Source organism: Hemiscyllium ocellatum, chromosome 4, assembly GCF_020745735.1.
Source record: "Hemiscyllium ocellatum isolate sHemOce1 chromosome 4, sHemOce1.pat.X.cur, whole genome shotgun sequence".
In the NCBI taxonomy this organism is placed as follows: domain Eukaryota; kingdom Metazoa; phylum Chordata; class Chondrichthyes; order Orectolobiformes; family Hemiscylliidae; genus Hemiscyllium; species Hemiscyllium ocellatum.
Window position 1 is genome coordinate 85,103,687 of NC_083404.1, and position 20,943 is coordinate 85,124,629.

Genomic DNA, 20,943 nt, shown 5'->3' on the forward strand with positions numbered 1-20,943 from the left:
GATGCAATGCCAAATAAAGTTCAATCATTGTCTAGGTACAGTCAAGGATACTGAATTCATGTGCAAACTCTGCATCACAGCAACTGCACCACCATCCCCAAACACTGCTCAATGCATGTACATTATTCTCTGGCCAACAATTTCTCTGAATCACAATTCATATCTCGCATTCGTTGCTCAACTCACCCTTAGTTAGTAATGCTGTGGGCCTCACATTGACATCCCGCAGTTTGCACACACTTCCAGCTAAAAAGCTCGGTCACCACCATTGGTGTGCCCATCCTCCTCTAAGGATGGTATTTTTGCTACAACAGCTGGCAAATTCAAGTTAGAAACAGTTTCGTGAGATTGAGATCTCTGATACATTATTCTTCACCAAGGTTTAGGTAAAAGAATATCTGCCTTTAGTGTTCAGGGAGAAATGTCCTCCTGCTGGGAGCACTTTACTTATTTATTTATTCTCTCTCTCTTTCTGTCTTCCAGCTTGTTCATTTTTCCTGTCATTTTGTAGATGTGAAGGTATAAGCTACAACACCCATATCCAGGAGAAAGCAATTTATACAAAATTTTAACATTGGTGCTTTAGCCACTTCCTATTAACTTTAGCAACTCAGGAAACTACTGTAATCACTTTTATAATTGCAACTAAAGCCAGCAAAAACCAACCAGGAACTATGTAGCTGATAGGCCTGTGAGCGAACAGGAGGCGTGTAGCTGCTAAACATAGGTTTCATTGTGAAGGATTCATTTGCTGGAGTGTTGATTCAAAATGGCAGTACTGTTGACAAATCATCGTTACATAAATTGATGTCAGAATATTCCCACTCTGCATAGTTCTAGCATGCATTCCCCATGTACATACTAAAGTCTTCACCTATTGATTGTATGGGGCGAGAAGCTGAAGAATGGACATGTGCTGCAGGTGCCACAAGTAATGCAAAGAAAACAGGTGGTTAAGGACAAATTTTGCAGCTACAAATGGTCTTGATGTTACAGTCAATAATAATCCTTTTTTTTCCAGATTTCTAATCATATTGACTGGCCTTTTGCATAGCAACAAATGATTTTTACATGGTTGCATTAAGACAACATCCATAACACTCAAGCTAGGAGACAGAGAGCTCTGCAGATGCTGAAGATCAGATTTAAGAGTGTGCTGCTGGAAAAGCGCAGCAGGTCAGACAGCATCCAAGGAGCAGGAAAATCGCGTTTCACGCCATAGCCCTTTATCCTGATGAAGGGCTCTGGCCGGAAACGTCGATTCTTCTGTTCCTTGGATGTTGCCTGACCTGCTGTACTTTTCCAGCAACACACTCTCAACATAACACTCAAGCTGTCAATCAGAGTCTCAATGTATAACTTAGAAAAGCAGAGAAGCAGAATACAGACTAAAAACCATTTATTCTAATGTTCCTACGCAAAGCAATTTTTTTTGGTTAACTTTGGAAAATGCTTGGCTTCAAATCATCAATACAGACAGTATTTTTCAGGTCATTTGACACTTTATTTGTACCTGCTGTACACTATTCTGTAAATTTGCCACTTGCACAGAGAAACGGTATAATTTTTCACTTTCATTGAGAGATCATGGTGTTGTATTCTATTTTCACTTTTGTTACATCTTGTGAAACATTTATATATATGTAATTCAGGGGTAATTTTTCAAAGTTGCACACTCATCACAATGTTTTATCCAATGTAAGAGCCCTTCTGGACGTCGTATATGCAAACCCACTATTGCCCATTCATTAGCTTCGATGGACAAGCTTAGGATCAGCTATTGATTTGTCGTAAATGTGTCAAATATACAGTTCAGTTACTTGTAGTTCGATCAGAACTTCTTCTTGAAAAGGAATTTTTGAACCAAATCCAAAAGTATTCAAATTATCTTGTAGACAATGAATTCGTTCCTAAAATTAAAGCAGAAACTGCTGCAAATACTCAGTTTTGACAGCAGCTGTTGATAGAAACTGAGTTCACATTTCAGGTCATGACCTTTCATCAGAACACTGAGTACTGACAAAAAGGTTACATGCCTGAAATGTTAACTGTTTCTCTCCACTGCTGAGCATCTCCACCTTTTTTTTTCTGTTTCAAATTTCCAACCTCCACAATACTTTGTTTTGGGTTCATACCCATTCTATTTTCTTATATTTTTTTCTTCAGTAATTTTCTATCATTTTTTCTGGACTGCAGTTTCAGAGATGGGAGGTATGCTCCGACACTCTACCTTGGTATAATTCAAGCTTTTGTCTTAAAAGTAGGGATGGACAACCTAAATGATTTTCTGTTACATTCCTCACCCAAGATGCGGTGTGGACATGTTTACAGCAGCAGTTACCTTTTAGGCCCTCCTGTAGACAGTGGTGGTGTCCTACCTCTGGAACAAGAGGCTCAGTTTCAAGTTCCACTTGCTCCAGATGTGTGTAATAACATCTCTGAACATGTTTATTCGGAAAATAGGTTAAAGCAAAAAAAACATGGAAATAACTACTTACCCTTTGAAACATTAATTATGATTGGTGTTATTACTTACATTCTGACAGCAGCTAACTAATTAGGGGTGGCACGGTGACTCAGTGGTTAGTCTTGCTCCCACACCGTTGCGAGGGACCCGGCCTCCGTTCCAACCTTGGGTGACTGTCAGAGTTGGGTTTGTACATTCTCCACGCCTGGGTGGGTTTTTGATCGAGTTTCCTCCCACAGTTCAAAAATATGCAAGTTAAGTAGATTGGCCATGCTAAATTTACCATACTGTCCAAGTTTGTGCAGACTAGGTGGATTAGATGTTGCAAATGAGGGGTTGCAGGGATAGAGTAGGATGCTGGATCTGGGTAGGATACTCTTCAAAGGGTTATTGCAGGCTTGATGTGCCAAATAACCTCTTTCCGCACACAAGCAATCTCTGAATAGGGCAGCTGAACAAAATTAAAGTTCTCCTGGCCTTTACAGTTCAGTGTGTTGTCAGGTAAATTTGCTTCGGCACCAAAAGAACATGGTTTTGTTTCCCTGAATAGCAGTGCCAATAGACAAAATTTGGGCTGGTTTACATACAGCTGACTTTCAAGCTTTTTACACAGTTGTTGGTTACCTGATCCCTAGGCACACACTAACTGTTAATATAATGCAGTCCCTAGGGCCCATTCTGCCTTTCATTTCAGTCATGGCTGAGTTGTACCTCAACTCCATTTGTTCACTGATTCATACCCCTTGATTTCCTCACTATATAAAAATCTAGTGATCTTAATCATGATAATTTCAAATTACACAGTCTCCATAATTTGGTTTGGCAGCATACCCGACATATTCACTGCCTTTTATGTGAAAATGTTTCATTCCTAAACTGTCCAGCTCTAATTTCAAGATTACTGGCCAAAGAAAAGCATTTCTCTATATTTCATCTAGCAATTTCTTCATTTTAAACATCTTGATTAGATCACACTTTCACTTCTAAACTGAACGTAATCCAAATTAAATCTACATAACCTGCACTCATATTTTAAATCTTTAAACTCTAGTGGTTTTATATCATTATAGTGAATCTTTACAGCAGTCTTTCCAAGGCTAAATATATCTTTCCTGATGTTGGTATCCAAAATTAAACATGGTACTTCATTTGGGATCTGGAGTCTCACCAAGTCCCTACAATGAAATAAAACGAGGTAAAAACAATGACTGCAGATGCTGGAAACCAGATTCTGGATCAGTGGTGCTGGAAGAGCACAGCAGTTCAGGCAGCATCCAACGAGCAGCGAAATCGACGTTTCGAGCAAAAGCCCTTTGCCTACAATGAAATATCATTTCCAAATTTCCCAATTCTTAACCCTCTTGAGATTAATGCCATTTCTCCATTAATTGGAATAGTCGCATAAAATCTTTAAATATATAATTCTCTATTAGAGTCATAGAGATGTACAGCATGGAAACAGACCCTTCAGTCCAACTTGTCCATGCTGACTAAATATCCCAACCCAATCTTGTCCCACCTGCCAGCACCCGGCCCATATTCATATTCCCATCAAGTTGTCTTTTAAATATTGCAATTGTACCAGCCTCCACCTTCCTTTGGCAGCTCATTCCATACATATACCACCCTCTGAGTGAAAAAGTTGCCCCTGAGATCTCTTTTATATCTTTGCCCTCTGACCCTAAACTCATGCCTTCTAGTTCTGCACTCCCCCAACCCAGGGAAAAGCATTCATCTGTCTATTTTATCCATGCCTCTTGTGATTTTCTAAGCCTGTATAAAGTTACCCTTCAGCCTCCGCTGCTACAGGGAAAACAGCCCCAGCCTATTCAGCCTCTCCCTATAGCTCAAATCCTCCAACCCTGGCAAAATCCTTGTGAATCTTTTCTGAATCCTTTCAAGTTTCACAACATCCTTGCAATAGGAAGGAGACAAGAATTGCATGCAATATTCTAAAAGTGGTCTAACTAATGTCCTGTACAGCCGCAACATGATCTCCCGACTCCTGTACTCAATACTCTAACCAATAAAGGAAAGCATACCCAAATACCTTTTTCACTATCCTATCTACCAGTGACTCTATTTTCAAGGAGCTATAAACCTGCACTCCAACGTCTCTTTGTTCAGCAAACTAAGACCTTGTTCAGCTCCCTAGGACCTACCATTAAGTGTATAAGTCATGCTAAGATTTGTTTTCCCAAATTGTAGCATCTCACATTTATCTGAATTAAACTCCATCTGCCACTCATTAGCCCATTGGACCATCTGAACAAGATCCCATTGTAATCTGAGGTAACTTTTTTCACTGTTCAGTACACCTCCAGTTCCTTCAAATCATTAACATATGCAGTGAGTAAAGACCTTAAAGACCATAAGACATAGGAGTGGAAGTAAGGCCATTCGGCCCATCGAGTCCACTCCGCCATTCAATCATGGCTGATGGGCATTTCAACTCCACTTACCAGCATTCTCCCCATAGCCCTTAATTCCTTGTGACATCAAGAATTTATCAATCTCTGCCTTGAAGACATTTAGCGTCCCGGCCTCCACTGCACTCTGCGGCAATGAATTCCACAGGCCCACCACTCTCTGGCTGAAGAAATGTCTCCGCATTTCTGTTCTGAATTGACCCCCTTTAATTCTAAGGCTGTGTCCATGGGTCCTAGTCTCCTCGCCTAACAGAAACAATTTCCTAGAGTCCACCCTTTCCAAGCCATGTATTATCTTGTAAGTTTCTATTAAGTCTCCCCTTAATCTTCTAAACTCCAATGAATACAATCCCAGGATCCTCAGTGGGACCCAGTTCAGATTACTATTGAAATACCATTTACAACATCAAACCTATATACCTACTCTCGGTCTTCTACTGTCAACTATTTAAGAAATAATATAGCAAGTTTACCTTTTATTATGTTCAGTCTTATTTTTGCTCATAATCTCTTCTGCAGAATCACACCAAACACCTTATGTAACCATATACAGAAATTAGCTATAGACACTTAAATGATAATGCTTTGAAATGCTTTAACCAGTTTTTTCAAATCAGGTTCTTAGCGAGATGTGGACTTCGCTGACCCATCCCTAAATAGTTAAAAAACAAACATGCGTACGTTTCTCTGTGTCAGAGAAATGCTTTTCTGACACCAAACTCTCCAACGTGATCAAGTTCACAATATCTCCACAATGGCTTTTTGGAATTACTGCAGCTGGGCTGAATCCAAAATGGGAATAGCATTGTACGCCCTGTGCAATGTCACCTGTATGCCTCTGTCTAAATGTTTTGTTCTGTATTTCCTTGCTGACTGTGATCTACCTGTGTTGCTCATAAACAAAGCTTTTCTCTCTACTTTGGTACAATAAATCAATCAATCAATCAAAAATGTAGTGCCACAGATGGTTTCTCTGGGTGATAGAGAACAAATGGAACTGGTAAGAGAAGACAGATTCATATAAAATAAATTATCAGATTGATGCAGATTGTCTGATATTAAGCATTCTAGCATATTGTTTAATGCTTAATGGATGACCAGGGATGTTTGATTTCATTCCTAATGGACATGTTTTAGGGTCCTTCTAATTTGGTTTAATTTGTCATAAATTTAGCAATCTCACACAGAGAAGCCACAAGTGAGCAAAACCAGAATAACCTGGGCTGGTGCACATAAAGTTGATGATAAAGGACATTGTGGCAAAAAAAGCCTAGAAACATGCTTTTTACTAAACTTATACTAGTGAAAGCTTGAGCTAATAAATAAGTGTTCTTTTACCAACATCCCTAAACATTCACTGCAAAAGCATGTAGTTGCAAAGTATTGAAGTATATCAGTAAAAATTCAAAGTTCACACCTTTATTCAAGTGGCTCCTGTTGGAGTGAGATATTTAACTGCTAAAAATTTAATAATGTTCGATGATAAATCTAAGCTCTTGCATGGCAACCCCAAATGGAAACAAATTCTAGATACGCCTTCCCTGAAGAAGTGCTGGTCTCTCAGGTCACATATAAAGACCATAAGACATAGGAGTGGAAGTAAGGCCATTCAGTCCATCGAGTCCACTCCGCCATTCAATCATGGCTGATGGGCATTTCAACTCCATTTATCAGCATTCTCCCCGTAGCCCTTAATTCCTCGTGACATCAAGAATCAATCTCTGCCTTGAAGACATTTAGCATCCCGGCTTCCACTGCACTCTGCGGCAATGAATTCCACAGGCTCACCACTCTCTGGCTGAAGAAATGTCTCCGCATTTCTGTTCTGAATTGACCCCCTCTAATTCTAAGGCTGTGTCCACGGGTCCTAGTCTCCTCGCCTAATGGAAACAATTTCCTAGTGTCTACCCTTTCCAAGCCATGTATTAACTTGTAAGTTTCTATTAAGTCTCCCCTTGATCTTCTAAACTCCAATGAATACAATCCCAGGATCCTCAGCCGTTCCTCGTATGTTTGACCAACCATTCCAGGGATCATCCGTGTGAATCTCCATTGGACGCGTTCAAGTGCCAGTATGTCCTTCCTGAGGTGTGGGGACCAAAACTGGACACAGTACTCCAAATGGGGCCTAACCAGAGCTTTATAAAGTCTCATGACTAATGTTCCATATTTATTCCCTAAACAAGCTGATTGTACAGTCTTAGAGATGTACAGCACTGAAACAGACCTTTCAATCCAACCCATCCATGCCGACCAGATATCCTAAATTAATATACTCCCATTTGGCAGCATTTGGCCCATATCCCTCTAAACCCTTCCTATTCGTATTTAATTTGTTTAATATCATCTTGCTGTACGTTTTTTGGCTGTAAAAAATGTGGGGTGGTAAGAGGTGTGAAAGTAGCTAAATAAATGCAAGACCTTTTTCCCCCGTGTAGAATTCCAACACTTGATTCTCATCACAGTTATGATCAAGGATGTACTAACAGATGGTCGTAGCTTCAAACAGCTAGAATTGTGTATGAACTGAACAGTACACTCCAAGCTAAAATTTCGTCTGACGGCCGAATGTTTCATTGCAGACTTTACAAAATCAGGTCTTTTGCAGAGTTCAATATCAGCTAACAATAAGCTCTTAACCCTGAATGATGTCGGACTGGGGTGGACAAAGTTAAAAATCACATAACCTGGTGCTGCGTGATTTTGAACTGAGAATGATCGACCTTGGACGATATTGGGTCTCTATTTCTGTTGGTAAATATTATGCACCTAGAAAACCATTAAAGAGTTAATCTGAGCAAGTTTGGTTCCGAAAACATTGTTTAGAAATTGAAGAGCAAAGCGACGGTGCAGCCATCACTTAAATCTCCCGTCATGGGCTCATACTGTTGCATTGTCTCTGGGCTGCTCAGATGCGGAAGAAACAGTCAGTGTACACTGAGCCAGCTTTAGGGGATCACTGTCAGAATTCAGAAAACATTCGTGACTATTACTGCCCATTCTTCGATGATTTCGTCTTTTCCCATTTATAATGCATGATCCAAGCAGGATTTTAAATATGAAGCTGCGTGATACTTAAGGGAGGTGATTCTTAAAAGTATAATCTTAAACCTTGTCTCTGATTGTTGGAATTGGCCAGTGATCCAGTTAGGGTACACCCCCTACCCCGTCCGTGATTCGAAATCGGAAAAGAATGAGCATTAAAAACTGGATGTTAAAGATACGCTCGCTGCTGAATTAACCCCGAGGACTCGAGTACATTAATGACTTGCACAATGTCACAGCAAGCACGTGAATAAATTGCGGATCCACAATGCGTATACACATATGGTGCCTTCATACAGCGACAACAGATCCACAAGTTTATAATCTAGAGAATGGGGTGATTACAGCGAGTAGCATTTGGAAATACAGTGTCTAAGCCACGCACAGTCTATTTCCCGTTTGTGTGTGTGTGTGGAGGGTGCAGACGTATCTATTTCAAGGAAATGTAGACATATAGTGCATACATGTGCAATGTACACTCACATATGTTAAATTCTCAGATGTAAGTATATCACTTATAACTGATTCAGTATCTGCAGCAATTACGTTTTTATTCATAAATGTGGGCATTGTGCGTCTCGCTGAATATATGCACGGTATACACGTATTATTCAGTGTAATTGAAATAAAAGCCTTTTTTTCTCACGCCCCTCTTCACACTGTAGCTCTGTCCCTCATCTCACTGTGTTTGAGTGTTCAGCCTCCTGGGTCACACTTGTGTGGGTGTTCACACGCTTTGATCTGGCACTTCTCATTCCGACTTCCTAGTGTTCACTCTTACAACTCAGCTCGGTTCGCACTTGCTGCTTCAGCTTTTGCATCTCACTTTTCCCTTGCATTGACCTCCCTGAGTGGGGACTGAGAGTCCCTTTCTCTGGTAACCTGTCCTTATTCTCTCTGGTCTCTCCTCTGCTCTCTCAGACCGTGGGCACAAGCCCACCTTTTGTTCTCCTTCACCTGTTTGGCTTCGCTGTCTCTCCCCTCTTGTTGATCTTTATCCAGTCACAGCGGGTGTTGATAGTCCGAGCCGTGTCTCGTTTGCAGATGACTTTTTCTCTGTGTGTGTGTGTTTTGTTTTTAACCCTTTACCCGTCACACTTTAACTTCCAGTGAGTGGTTTGGTCCTTGCGCCCTCTCTTGAGTTTTCCTCTCTCTGTGTTCCCTTCTGTGTGTGTGTGTGTGTGTTTGCCGCTCACTGTCTGTGTGCCCCTTCTCTATCTGTCTGTCCCGTTTCTGCTCTGGCTTGTTATCCTGGTTGGTGTTCTCTCCCTCCACCCCTATCCCTGGTTAGTTTCTCTCTCCCCTCTCAGACTGGAGTTTGCCCCCTCCCCTCCATGTATATTTGCTGAGAGCAGTTGACGTCAATTCTCTCTCCCCCCCCCCCCTTTCCTCCCTCCCTCCTGGGTTCAGACTCTAAGAGCTGGTGTTTTAATCCATTCCCTGCCCGACACTCACACCAGCGGCAGCGGGAGAGGGAGCGGGAGCACGGCTCAGGGAGACACGGGCTGGCCGGCTCTGGGAGGGAGCTCTGTGCCCGGGCTCAGTGACTGTGTGTGTGCGGTCCTCCCCAGCACGGGCTCCGGACACCCACTCACTCACTGACCAGTGACTGACTGACTGAGGGGCTGAGTGAGTGAACCACCTCCATCCCTCCTTCTCACTCTCCCTCCCTCCCTCTCTCCTCTCCCTCCCTCCCTCCCTTCCTCCCTCTCAGTGGGATGTCCCTCTCCCTCTCTCTGACCCCCCCATATCCAGAAGACGCCAAGAGACCCGCACTCTGCAAGTGGGGGGGCTCCCCCCTCCCCTCCACCACCCAGGGGACCCTGAAAGACGCGATGAGAAGGTCGCCGGGTTAGAGAGGCTTGGGTTTCTCCCCACCCACCCCCCTCCTCCCGGGATTGAGATGGTGAAGTGGGGGTTGTCTGGGAGGAGGAGAAGGAGGGGGACATGTCCCGGACCATCAGAACCTCTGAGGTTTGAGCAGAGTGAGAGTAGGCGAGTCCTGGGCGCTGGAAGGACGCTCGGGGGGTAATTTATAATAATTGCTGTAATTTGTGTGTGTGTGTGTGTGTGTGTTCCTGATCAAGGAGCTCCAGCATCATGGAGTTATCAGATGTGAGGTGCTCCAGCCCCAGCGATGAGCTGTATACCATTAACAGGACGGGGCTGGCGAGCAGCAGCAGCAGCAGTAACCGACCCAAAAGGCTGCTGTGGCAGAACGCGGTCCGCCACATCACCGAGCAGAGGTTCATCCATGAGCAAGGCGGAGGGGCGAGGACCATCCCCTCCTCGGAGGGCTCCTGGAGCCCCGGCAGGAGGAAGCACTCTGCCGGCAAGATGTCCAACAACGGCAGCACTAAGGTCTTCCCGGAGGGCCCCAGCACCGAGCTGGGCTTCCTGCCTCTGGACACCGCCCCCAGCAACTCCGACTTCTTCCTCAACTGGGGCTACATCTACCGCGGGGTCATCTTCCCAACTCTGAGGAACTCCTTCAAGTCCCGGGACCTGGAGCTGCTCTACCAGCGCTACTTCCTGGGCCAGAGGCGCAAGTCGGTGATCGTCATGAACATCTTGGATATCCTGACCAAGGTGACCGTGCTGATCCTCCACCTCACCCTGTCCCTGATCCCCCTGCGCCCTGCCAAAGGCACCCTGCTCGGTGTGTTCGTCGGCATCCAGGTGGTCACCTGTGCCTTAGTGGTGGCCAAGAAGGACACAGCTTCGCAGAGTTACCTGCAGTACACCGGCCTGCTGACCTGGCTGGTGATGGCCACTCAGATCCTGGACGCCGACTTCGGCTACGGACTTTGTGGGGAGGGCACCGGCTACGTGCTGTTTACCCTGTTCGCCACCTACAGCATGCTGCCCCTGCCCTTGACCTGGGCGATCCTGGCTGGCCTCCTGACCTCTGTGCTGCACCTCGCCATCCAGATTCTCACGCACCGGATTGTGTTGCCGCCAACAAACCAGGTAGTGCCTTCCGACATATAATAAAGCAAACCGCCGGGAATCGGAAATAAAAACCCTGCAAGTCAGAAACGGTTAACGTTTCTGGGTCGTGACCTCCCTTCACAGACACTGCCTAGTCTTTCCAGCGTGCCTCCTAAATCCCATACACTTTATAGATGTGCTGTTTGGGCTTGTTAATGCATTTCTGACACAGGTTTTAAAGAGGGCTATTCGCGGATGGTCTGTAGAATGAATGTAGCCAAAAAAACTAGCTCATCCATCTACATCGATTGTCTGGCATGTTTTGTTTCCTGTCTGTGTAAGAGAGACAGCTGTATCTGTGCAATTGGGGACATAAATGGAATATATTCATTTCCCTCATTCTCCCACCTTTCTGCAGTCCTGTTTGCGATTAACTTGAATAGACTGAGCTATGAGAGGGTGGCTTTGTTGTCAGGATCCTGTCTACAGTCCATGCTCTACCAGCTCTGATGACTCAGGATGTACCTGCAATTTTGGTGGGGGTGGGCAATGCTTTTGGCATTGGTATGGTGTCAGCTTCCTGTCAATAACCAGGTCACAGAAGGTATGTTAGCATATGATTTTACAGTGAGAGTAACACCACCTTGTCTCAGCGGGACGGGGAGAGAAGCTTACAAATTCCAGTCAGAGTTAATGGGTCAATACTTGGGACCTTCATAGCATTACCACTTATGAAGCTCCCAATGGTATTTCCTCCCAGACCACCCAAACTCAAGGTCTATCTACCAACTCTAGGAATATTATCAAACCCAGTTTAAATCAATAATTATAGTCCTTTTGAGTCTGTGTTGTATTTAAAATACATGTGAAAATATATCTCTCAAAAACTCAATATGTTGAAGATTGGATTAAATCATTATCCCAATGTCAAAGTGGCCACTTCCTATCCCCATCCAACCTGCGTAAACTGCCTTGAGACATGCATAAACATGTGTTTACTTTTCTTGACAACAATATTCCCCCAAATGAAGGGTTAGATCAACTAACTCCCAATTAGATGAAAGTGTTAAAAAAAACCCATCAAGATTGGCCACTTTTCGTGCCACCTAATTCTATCAATCACTTTGCATTGTACGAAACTGCACCTCATCTTTAGTGAAGAATGAAGAGATTGGACAAATGTGTTCCCACAACATTTTTCAAAAAAATGGCCATGATTAGTAATTGGAACACAAATTAAATTTGCAGAGACCTGATATAATCGGTTATGTAAGAAATGGGTGTACTGTATCCATCAGTACCTGTCGCAGGGTCTTACACTGGAGGTAATAACCTGTCTTTTCTCTTTACAGATGCCGAATGACTTGCTGTTTATCTCCAGCATATATTTCATATATTTCAATAATGAGAATCAATATTCATTTGACTACAAATAAAACAGAGTGGTCGTATTGACCAGGCTTGTGATCTTGTGTTTATGCTATTATTTTGAGAGGGCAAAGAAAACAGAACAATTTCTAATGGATGAAATGAAGTGTCTTGGTTTTTGCCATTCCAGGTGATAGCCCAGGCAGTATTGTTCATGTGCATGAACACGGCTGGCATATTTATCAGCTACCTCTCAGACCGAGCTCAGCGCCAGGCTTTCCTGGAAACAAGGCGATGTATAGAGGCCAGACTGCGGCTAGAGTCAGAGAATCAAAGACAGGTAAGAATGTACTGTCAGAGCCAGGCAAAACTGGCTTGGCTTCTCGTAGGTATAAATGCCTAATCTAATCATACTCTAATATCCTACAAATATATTTCAAAAGTTTGCAATGGAAACAAATAAACCAAAGCAAATATAATTTGCAACATGCCAACAAGATACTATTTAATTTAAATTTTATGCCTTAGTAATGTCAATGAACAAGGTTTTAACTTAAATTGTGCTACAGTCTTAAATTATGCTATGAGTTCTTATCAAAGCCCCAATGAAGAATAATTCCAAATGTATTTGCAAAGGGATCCCATTTATAGATGTATATGATCAGCAGAGAGTAAACCAGTGTAATAATGAAGCTGCCTCAATTTTCTATTCAGTATATGTGCACTTTGAGAATCTTACAGATTTAGTAACTTAAGTTGTTATGACCTAATATGACCTCTTGGACTGTGGACAGTATTTGAATAATCTTGTGTGACCTGACCAAAGTTTTGTCTAGTGTCACACTTGTCAGCAGTAAATCCAATGATGCAACTTACTATTGTTATACAATATTTTAACCATTTGCTGATATTTGTGAATTTAAGCAACATGCAATAAAAAGAGGACCTACTGAACAGGCTGCCTATAAAGACTAAATTTGACTTTGTTTCAGAATTTCTACGTTGAAGATGTGTTCCGAAGTTAGCACTTAATTGCATTGTAAGAATACACTTACCTAAATTCAATATTAGTGATTATTCAGCATGAATTTAATGGGATAATGGCCTCTTTCTGTGCTTAGTTACTTTAATCATTTGAGTGAGTTCGTGTCTTTCACCATGCACTTGGGTAAACCTTGCACACTGCATTTTAACCAAATATGTAATCACTTTTTGGCTTACATTTTATCAAACCAATACATACATGATGCTTAAAATATCAACTAAGTCTTTCATTTGACCATTTGGAAATCTAATCACTTTAAAGATAAATTTTCTGCTCTTAATTTGTAGTTGAACAGATCAAATTCCTGAATATTTGGGTGCTATTTATATCATGAATAGGAAAATCAGCTATTGTCTAATATTATTAGAGTTTACATGGCTACTTCTTCAATAGTATATTGTTGTCTATATTATTGACTTTGCACATAAGGCTTGTGAAGTAGATCGATTAAATGTAACAACATCTATTGAGTAAATACAGTATGCCAGTGATAACATGGTGCTTAAATAACAGAACCCTTCACAGTGTAAAAGAATGTGAGAAATCTGCTTTTAAAGTGATACTGGAGTTTAATGCAGTATGGTTATGTTGATAAGGCAAATGCAATTGTTTATTTTTTTAAAGTTGAAGTAGTCATTCAAAACATTTTCAGACCAAAATGATTGATGTATTGATGGAATGTAAACTTTCTGCCATTCTGTTAGTGGCATTTTGAGATGCTGTGGCATCCAAAACAGTATGAGTGAATGCATCCTGTGTGGTGGTAATGCAATAGAAGTAAAAGTTAGTGGGGATGTTATTTTGCTATTGTAATGTTAAAGCTATTTTCCTAATTCTATGTGTCCATTTGTTAGAATTTACTTCCTTTTTCAGGAGAAAATATGCATGTGGGTGTGTGATCACTTATATAGTTATTCTGTGGGCTACAGAGAGCCTTCCCTGTCCAAGGAATAATAATCAAGCTGCCTTTTCTCAAACGATATTTGCAGTCACTTTTATGTAGCCTTATCCTATAACAAACTGAAAGAGTTTATAGACAGACTGCTCCAGGGCTTCTGCTGATTGAAGCTGATAAAAGATGTGTGTACAGACCTCAGATATGAAATGTACTTCAGTCTGTGCAGGAATCTACCGAGTGTGCATTTGTGATTGAAGGATCTCCTAAAATCTGACCACAGAGCGTGACACATACCGCAAGAATTCAAAGAGAGAATTGTTTTGTTTTATGGAGATGAGATTCTAAATTTATTTTATTATGTTTTAATCATTTTTTAAGTTTAGATATTACAAACCAGAGATTTTGATCACATAAGCTTCATCTTGATTCAAAGCCAAGATTCAAAGACAGTGGGATAGATTAGAACATTGAAGGTATAAATTCCTGTGGGACAGTATATTAAAATGCACCTTAGTGAATGTGCTTCCTATTTAGTGCTTCATCTAATTATCATTTACATTGAAGCTTCTGGAAATGCAACTCCACCAGTGCACAAAATGGTTGAAATGTTTCAAGTGCGCATCTTGCATAATCATTGATAACAACATAATACCGCAGTCTTTTGAAGCTTTGTGTCCTCCACTTCAAATATTATCTAATAACAATTTTTATTCAAACTGATGGAAGAAAATATTGCTTAGCCCGTGAAGTTTTGGGGGGTTGAATGTTGAAGCACGTCTCTCAAATTGTGACATTTTCTTTTGATTTATTATTTGTTCATGGGATGTGATTTGTTAGCTAGGCCAGCATTTGTGGCCCAACACTGACTGCCCTTGAATGATTGACTTCCTAGCCTATTTCAGAGGACAGTAAAGAGTCAACCTCATTTTTGTTGGTCTGGACTCACATGGAAATCTGACCAGTAAGGACGACAGATTTCCTTCTGTAAAGGACATTAGTGAACCTGATGGGTATTTACAAAATCAGTAATGGTTTCATGTTGCCATTAGGCCAGCTTTTAATTCGAGATTTTTATTGAATTCAAATTTCACCATCTGCTACGGTGATTCAAATGCATGACCCTAGAACATTAATCTTGAACTCTAGATTGCTGATCTTCTACAATGCCACTGCTCTCCGGACTACTGAGAAATGTTGCTATGCTAATATTAATTCACAGCTAAGATTTGCAAATAGGAGACTCGTTTAAACTAACAGTAATTTGTGAAGGTCACATAAGTGTGTTTGTTAATAATTGATGGCCAAAGAAACAAATTACCAATAGCTGAGGTATCCTTCCCTCCAATCACAACTGACGCAGATGCATTTCGAAAGTTAATAGTGCATTTTGCACAATTTATTTTATCTTCGATTAAAATCTCAGCAATAGGTAAGATTAAAAAATCTACATTTTTATTAGCAATGCACCTGGCTTTGCTTCTCATTTAATCTATAATAGAACAAGAATTATTTAGCTGAGGCAGTCAATACTGTCCTCACTTTGAAATGCAAATTCCCATGCATGTTGATGTATTAAGAATATTGCTAATGGGGGACTAAATTTCAGTGGCGACTTCATTCCTTTTGTTACATTATTAAATAACCTTTTCATTTTGGTATTTTAAAAGTTCCACATCTATTTCTTATCTCTTCATTCAGTATCTTCAGTGCTCATTTATTTAGATAGCTAAGATTTTACCTTCAATCTGTTTTTACCTTTTCATGAGAATGTTAAAATAGTGATGCCAATAAGCAATAGTAGTTTAGTTCATATGCCAAAATCTTCATCAGTGATAAAATTTACAAATGTCAATGACAATGCTGATTTCACATTGAAAGAATCAACTGTAAATTACATTAATTATATATAATCCTTGATAAGGATATACAGAATAATGATTCAGGTGGGTAAAATTTGCAGGAAGCATTCTGACCTGATTTATTCAGAATGCTCACGGTAATTATTTGAAAAGCTAAGTAACATAAGGGTCAACTTTGCCACAGGTTTAACAGCTCTACAAGCTCTAGAATGGACTTCATTACTTTGCTTTTCATACAGTGAGGGTAATTTCAGCTTTAGGGGTTAGTACACAACAGGCGATGCTGATGTAGCCAAACACAAAATATGTCAGTTGTAGGAAATCTGAAATAAATACAGAAAATGTTGGAAATAGCAAATGAGACAGCATCCGCAGAGAGAGAAACAGAGTTAGTGGGCTGGATATTCTGCCTTACTTTGGGACCCTGATATCAGATGCATGTGGGGATCTTAAGTCCACCCATCATGTTATTGCGAGTGTCAGTGCAGCCTTCTGAGTGTAGCTTTGTAAATGATTGCTTTCACATTTACTGTCCTACTAAGGAGAACAGTTGGCTCCTGAGGCTGTAGTTTGGTAGCCCCAACAAGAGAGACAGGCAGACAGAGAGCACAGAGGCACCTTCAGTTGCCTATACCGAAGTAATCAAATAAGAGACCCAAAGCTGATAGATACATTAGGGGCAAGGGGAAATCTCTCCACAGTAGTATTGACAGAAAGTGCGATGAACTTTCATCCCCACAGCCTTGTTATTGGGGCAGGATTTAAACAATGGGGGGGTCAGCTTAGTGTTGGGAAAATATGGTTAACAGCAGAAATTGGCACCAAACTGGGGCCAGAATTGGGTTAATTGGTTTTCTGCCTTCATGTAGGGGTCAGCTGCTTTTATTCCTTCTTCAATGCTGGAAAAATTCATGGTGTCAGGAATGCCACTCCCTTTTTACACCATCATTCAAAGTTACATATAGAGTTTGTGTCAAGGCATTCCTATAAATTGAGAAAACAAATAACCCTCTGTCAACGAAACATAGAAAATAGAGCCACAAGAAATGGGGAAAACAAGAGCAGGGGTAGACCCTTTGGCCCATTGAGCCTACACTGTCATTCAGTACGATCATGACTGGTACTTTATCATAACACCATACTTAGATTCCCTCCCTATACTCCTGGATGTCTTTAGCATGTAGAAATGTGTCTATTTTTTTTTTACTTATATTCAATAAGATCATCCCCACAGCCTTTTGCATTGGAGAATTCCAAGTGAAGAAATTTCTCCTCATTTAAATCCTGAATGTACTGCCCAGTATCCTGAGACCCCCCCCCCCCCCCAGACAGGGGAAACTTATCCCCACACCTTGTCTGTCCAGCCCTGTCAGATGTTTATCAATATCAATGAGATCCCCTCTTAATTCTTCTAAACTTCAGTCAAGACAAGCTCAGTCGACCCAATCCTTCAAACAGCAAACCTGCCATCCCATGAGTCAGTCTGACGATTCCTAATCTATCACCATTTAAATAATATTTAACTATTCTGTTTTTCCTACTCAGGGGACAATTTCATGTTTATCCATATTAAATTGCACCTGCCATGTATTTGCCCATCACTCAATTTGTCCATTTTTTTCACTCAGGAGATGTGTGGGCTTTGCTGCTCAGGCCAGCAGCCACTCTATAGTTGCTGTGGAAAAAGTGGTTGTGGGCTGTTTTCTTGAACTGCTGCTATCCATTTGGCCTAGGCACACCTATAATGCTGTTGGGGAGGGAGTTCCAGGATTTTGAACTAATGACACTGAAGGAACAACAACATATTTCCAAGTCAGGATGGCTAGTTCCTTGGAGAGAAGGTTTAAGGAAGTGATGTCCCCATGTATCTCCTGCCTTTCTCTTTCTAGATGGTGGTGGTCATGGCCTTAGAGGATGTTGTCTAAGAGCTTTGGTGAAATTCTGTAGTGTATCAGCTACAGCTGGTACACACTGCTGCTGCTGCTGAGCATTCATGGTGGAAGGACTGAATGTTTGTAGATGTTCTTCCAGTCAAGCAGTTGCTTTCTCCTGGATGGAGTCAAACTTCTTGAGTGTCTGCATCACCTACAAGCCTGTTTGTGTTGTCCATACCACCCACACCTCTCCGTTGTGTCGCCAGCAAATTTGGAAGTATTGCATATGATTCTCTTACCCAAATTGTTGATGTATGTTGCTAATATTGGGGCCTAGGCACTGATCCCTGCAGTAGTCTACTCTGGAAAAGGTCTATTTGTTGCTACTCTCTATTTCCTATCAGCTAATCAATTCCCAATCCATACCAAACATTACCCCAATCCCATTTACTTTAGTTTTGCACACTTTTCTTTAATGTGGGACATCAATAAAAGCTTTCTGAAAATCCAAATACTCTATATCTAGTGGTTGTCCATTATCTAGCCTACTAGTTACATTCTCAAAAAACTCCAGTCAATTTGTCCTTTTGATATTTTCTAAGTGGCCTGTTAACACATCCTGGATAATAGACTAGAAATTTCCTCCTGCTGGTATTAGACTAACCAGTCCATGATTCCCTATTTTCTTGCTCCTTTTAAAAATAGTGGGATTACTTTTGCCACCTTCTAATCACCAGGGCTGTTCCAGGACTGACAGAATTTTGGAAGGTGACACCCAACACATCCACTGTTTCCATGGAAACCTCCTTTCGTATCCTGAGCTGTAGATTATCAAACCCAAAGGATTTATCATCTTTTTAATCCTATTGATTTTTTTCAATTAATATTAATTTTTTTCAATTCCTCTTCCCCATAAGACCCCAATTCCTGAGTGCATCTGAGAAAGTGGGCACCTCCATGAAGTCAGCACAAAAGCAGTTGTTTAATTACTTTACTACTTTGTTGTTCTCCATTATCAATTCTCTCATATAAGACCATTAAGGAGCCTACATTTGTTGACACTGACCTTTCACTGTTGCATGTTTATAGAAGCTTTTACTGTCTATTTTTATGTTTCTTGCAAGTTTAGACTCATACTTTATTTTTTCCCCCAACTTTTGATATCTCCTTTGCTGAATTCTAAACTGCTGTCAATTCTCAGACTTGCTACTTTTTTCTGGTGGCTTTATATGACCCCTCTTTAGATCCAGTACTGACCTTAATTTCTTTTGTTTGTCATTTGGGCCACACTCCTTCATTGTTGCGTTTTGCACTATAAAGGAATGTACAACTGTTGCCATGCATGTACTCATCCTTGAAATATTAGCCATTGCCTATAAGCTTTTTAATGGCATTACCTAATAACCAGAGCCAGCTCACCTGTTATACCTTTGTTGTTTCCTTTGTTTAGATTTCAGACCTTAGTTTCAGATTGGATGACTTCACTTTTTATCCTAGTGAAGAATTTTATCAAGTTATGGGCATTCGTTTCTAAAGGACCCGCAGTACAAGAGTATTAATTAACTCCAATTCATTGCACAAAGCCAAATCCAGGATAGCTTGTTCCCATATTGGTCTGAAAAAAAACCTTATACACATTCCAGGAATTCATTTGCGTATTGCTAATGTGTTTTTCTCAGTCTATATACAGATTAAAGTCACCTGTGATTTTTGTAGTGACCTCATAAAATGTTGCTCTAGTTTCATGTGTGATGCTCTGCCCTAACATGCCACTACTGTTTGGAGGTCAATAGAAACTCCCACTCATGCTTTCCACTCTGTGTTACTTCTTAGCTCCACCTAGACTATTCTCACATCTAGATTTTCTCACTGTTGCACTGGTTTTATCCTTTACTAAAATAGTCACCCTACCTGTTTTTTTCCCTTTTATCTGTTCTTCCTAAAGATTGAATACTTTGGATTTCCAGTTCACAGCCTTGGTCACCTTACAGCCATGTCTCTGTAATCATATCATATCTTACCTGTTTATGACTGTTTTGTGCTGCTACCTTACTGGGCAGCACAGTGGCTCAGCAGTTAGCACTGCTACTTCATGGGACCTGGGTTCAATTCTGTGTGGAGGTTGCATATTCTCCCTGTGTCTGTGTGGGCTTTTTCCCACAGTCCAAAGAAATGCAGGCTAGGTAAATTGTCCATAGTATTTAGGGATGTGTAGGTAGGTAGATGCATTAGTCAGGGGCAAATGTAGGGTAGAGGAATAGGTCTTGTGGGTTACTCTTCAGAGGGTCGATGTGGTCTTGTTGGGCCAAAGAGCCTGTTTCTATGCTGTAGGGTTTCTAATTTTCCTTATTGTGAATGCTTTACACAATCAAATAGAGTATCTTTTAATATTTTTACACATTTTGTGTTGCTCAGTTTACTACTAGCTCTTGTTTCCTTTGCCTTGCTCTTTCACTTTCTTATATCTTTCTTTCTTTCTTGCCCCCTCTTGAGTCTCATCCCTTTTGTCACTTAGAGTCATAATGTCATAGGAATGTACAGCTCAGAAACCGACCTCTCATCCCATTTGCCAACACTTGGCCCATATCACTTTAAAGCCTCCCTATTCATACACCCATCCAGATGCCTTTTAGGTGTTGTAATTGTACCAGCCACCACCACTTCCTCTGGCAACTCATTCCATTCACACACTACCTCTGTGTGCACAAGTTGCCCCTTAGGTCCCTTTTAAATCTTTCCCCTCTCACCTTAAACCTGTGCCCTCTAATTTTGGACTTCCTCACCGCTTGACTATTTACCCTATCCATGTTTCCACATGATTTTATAAACTTCTCTAAGGTCACGCCTCAGCCCCCGACACTCCCAGGGAAAAATAGCCCCAGCCTATTCACTCGCTCCCTTTACCTCAAACCTTCCAAACCTGGCATATTAAATTCTTCTGCATCGTACTGGTGAATGTCCCTGAGTGGATATTGGACTTGATTCTGCTGGGGTGACATCAATCCAGCTTGTACAGATCCAATCTCC

At 41.2% G+C, this 20,943-nt stretch overlaps 1 protein-coding gene across 1 annotated transcript in view; it reads left to right on the top strand.

Moving 5' to 3' along the window:
* The first annotated feature begins 10,020 nt into the window (after positions 1 to 10,020).
* The window catches only part of adcy8 (adenylate cyclase 8 (brain)), a 108,858-nt gene continuing 97,935 nt past the window's right edge, over positions 10,021 to 20,943 (top strand). The window contains exons 1-2 of the mRNA XM_060824370.1: positions 10,021 to 10,911; positions 12,431 to 12,580. Coding sequence (XP_060680353.1) covers positions 10,042 to 10,911; positions 12,431 to 12,580 — 1,020 coding nt within the window. The 5' untranslated portion in view covers positions 10,021 to 10,041. The remainder of the gene's footprint in view (positions 10,912 to 12,430; positions 12,581 to 20,943) is intronic.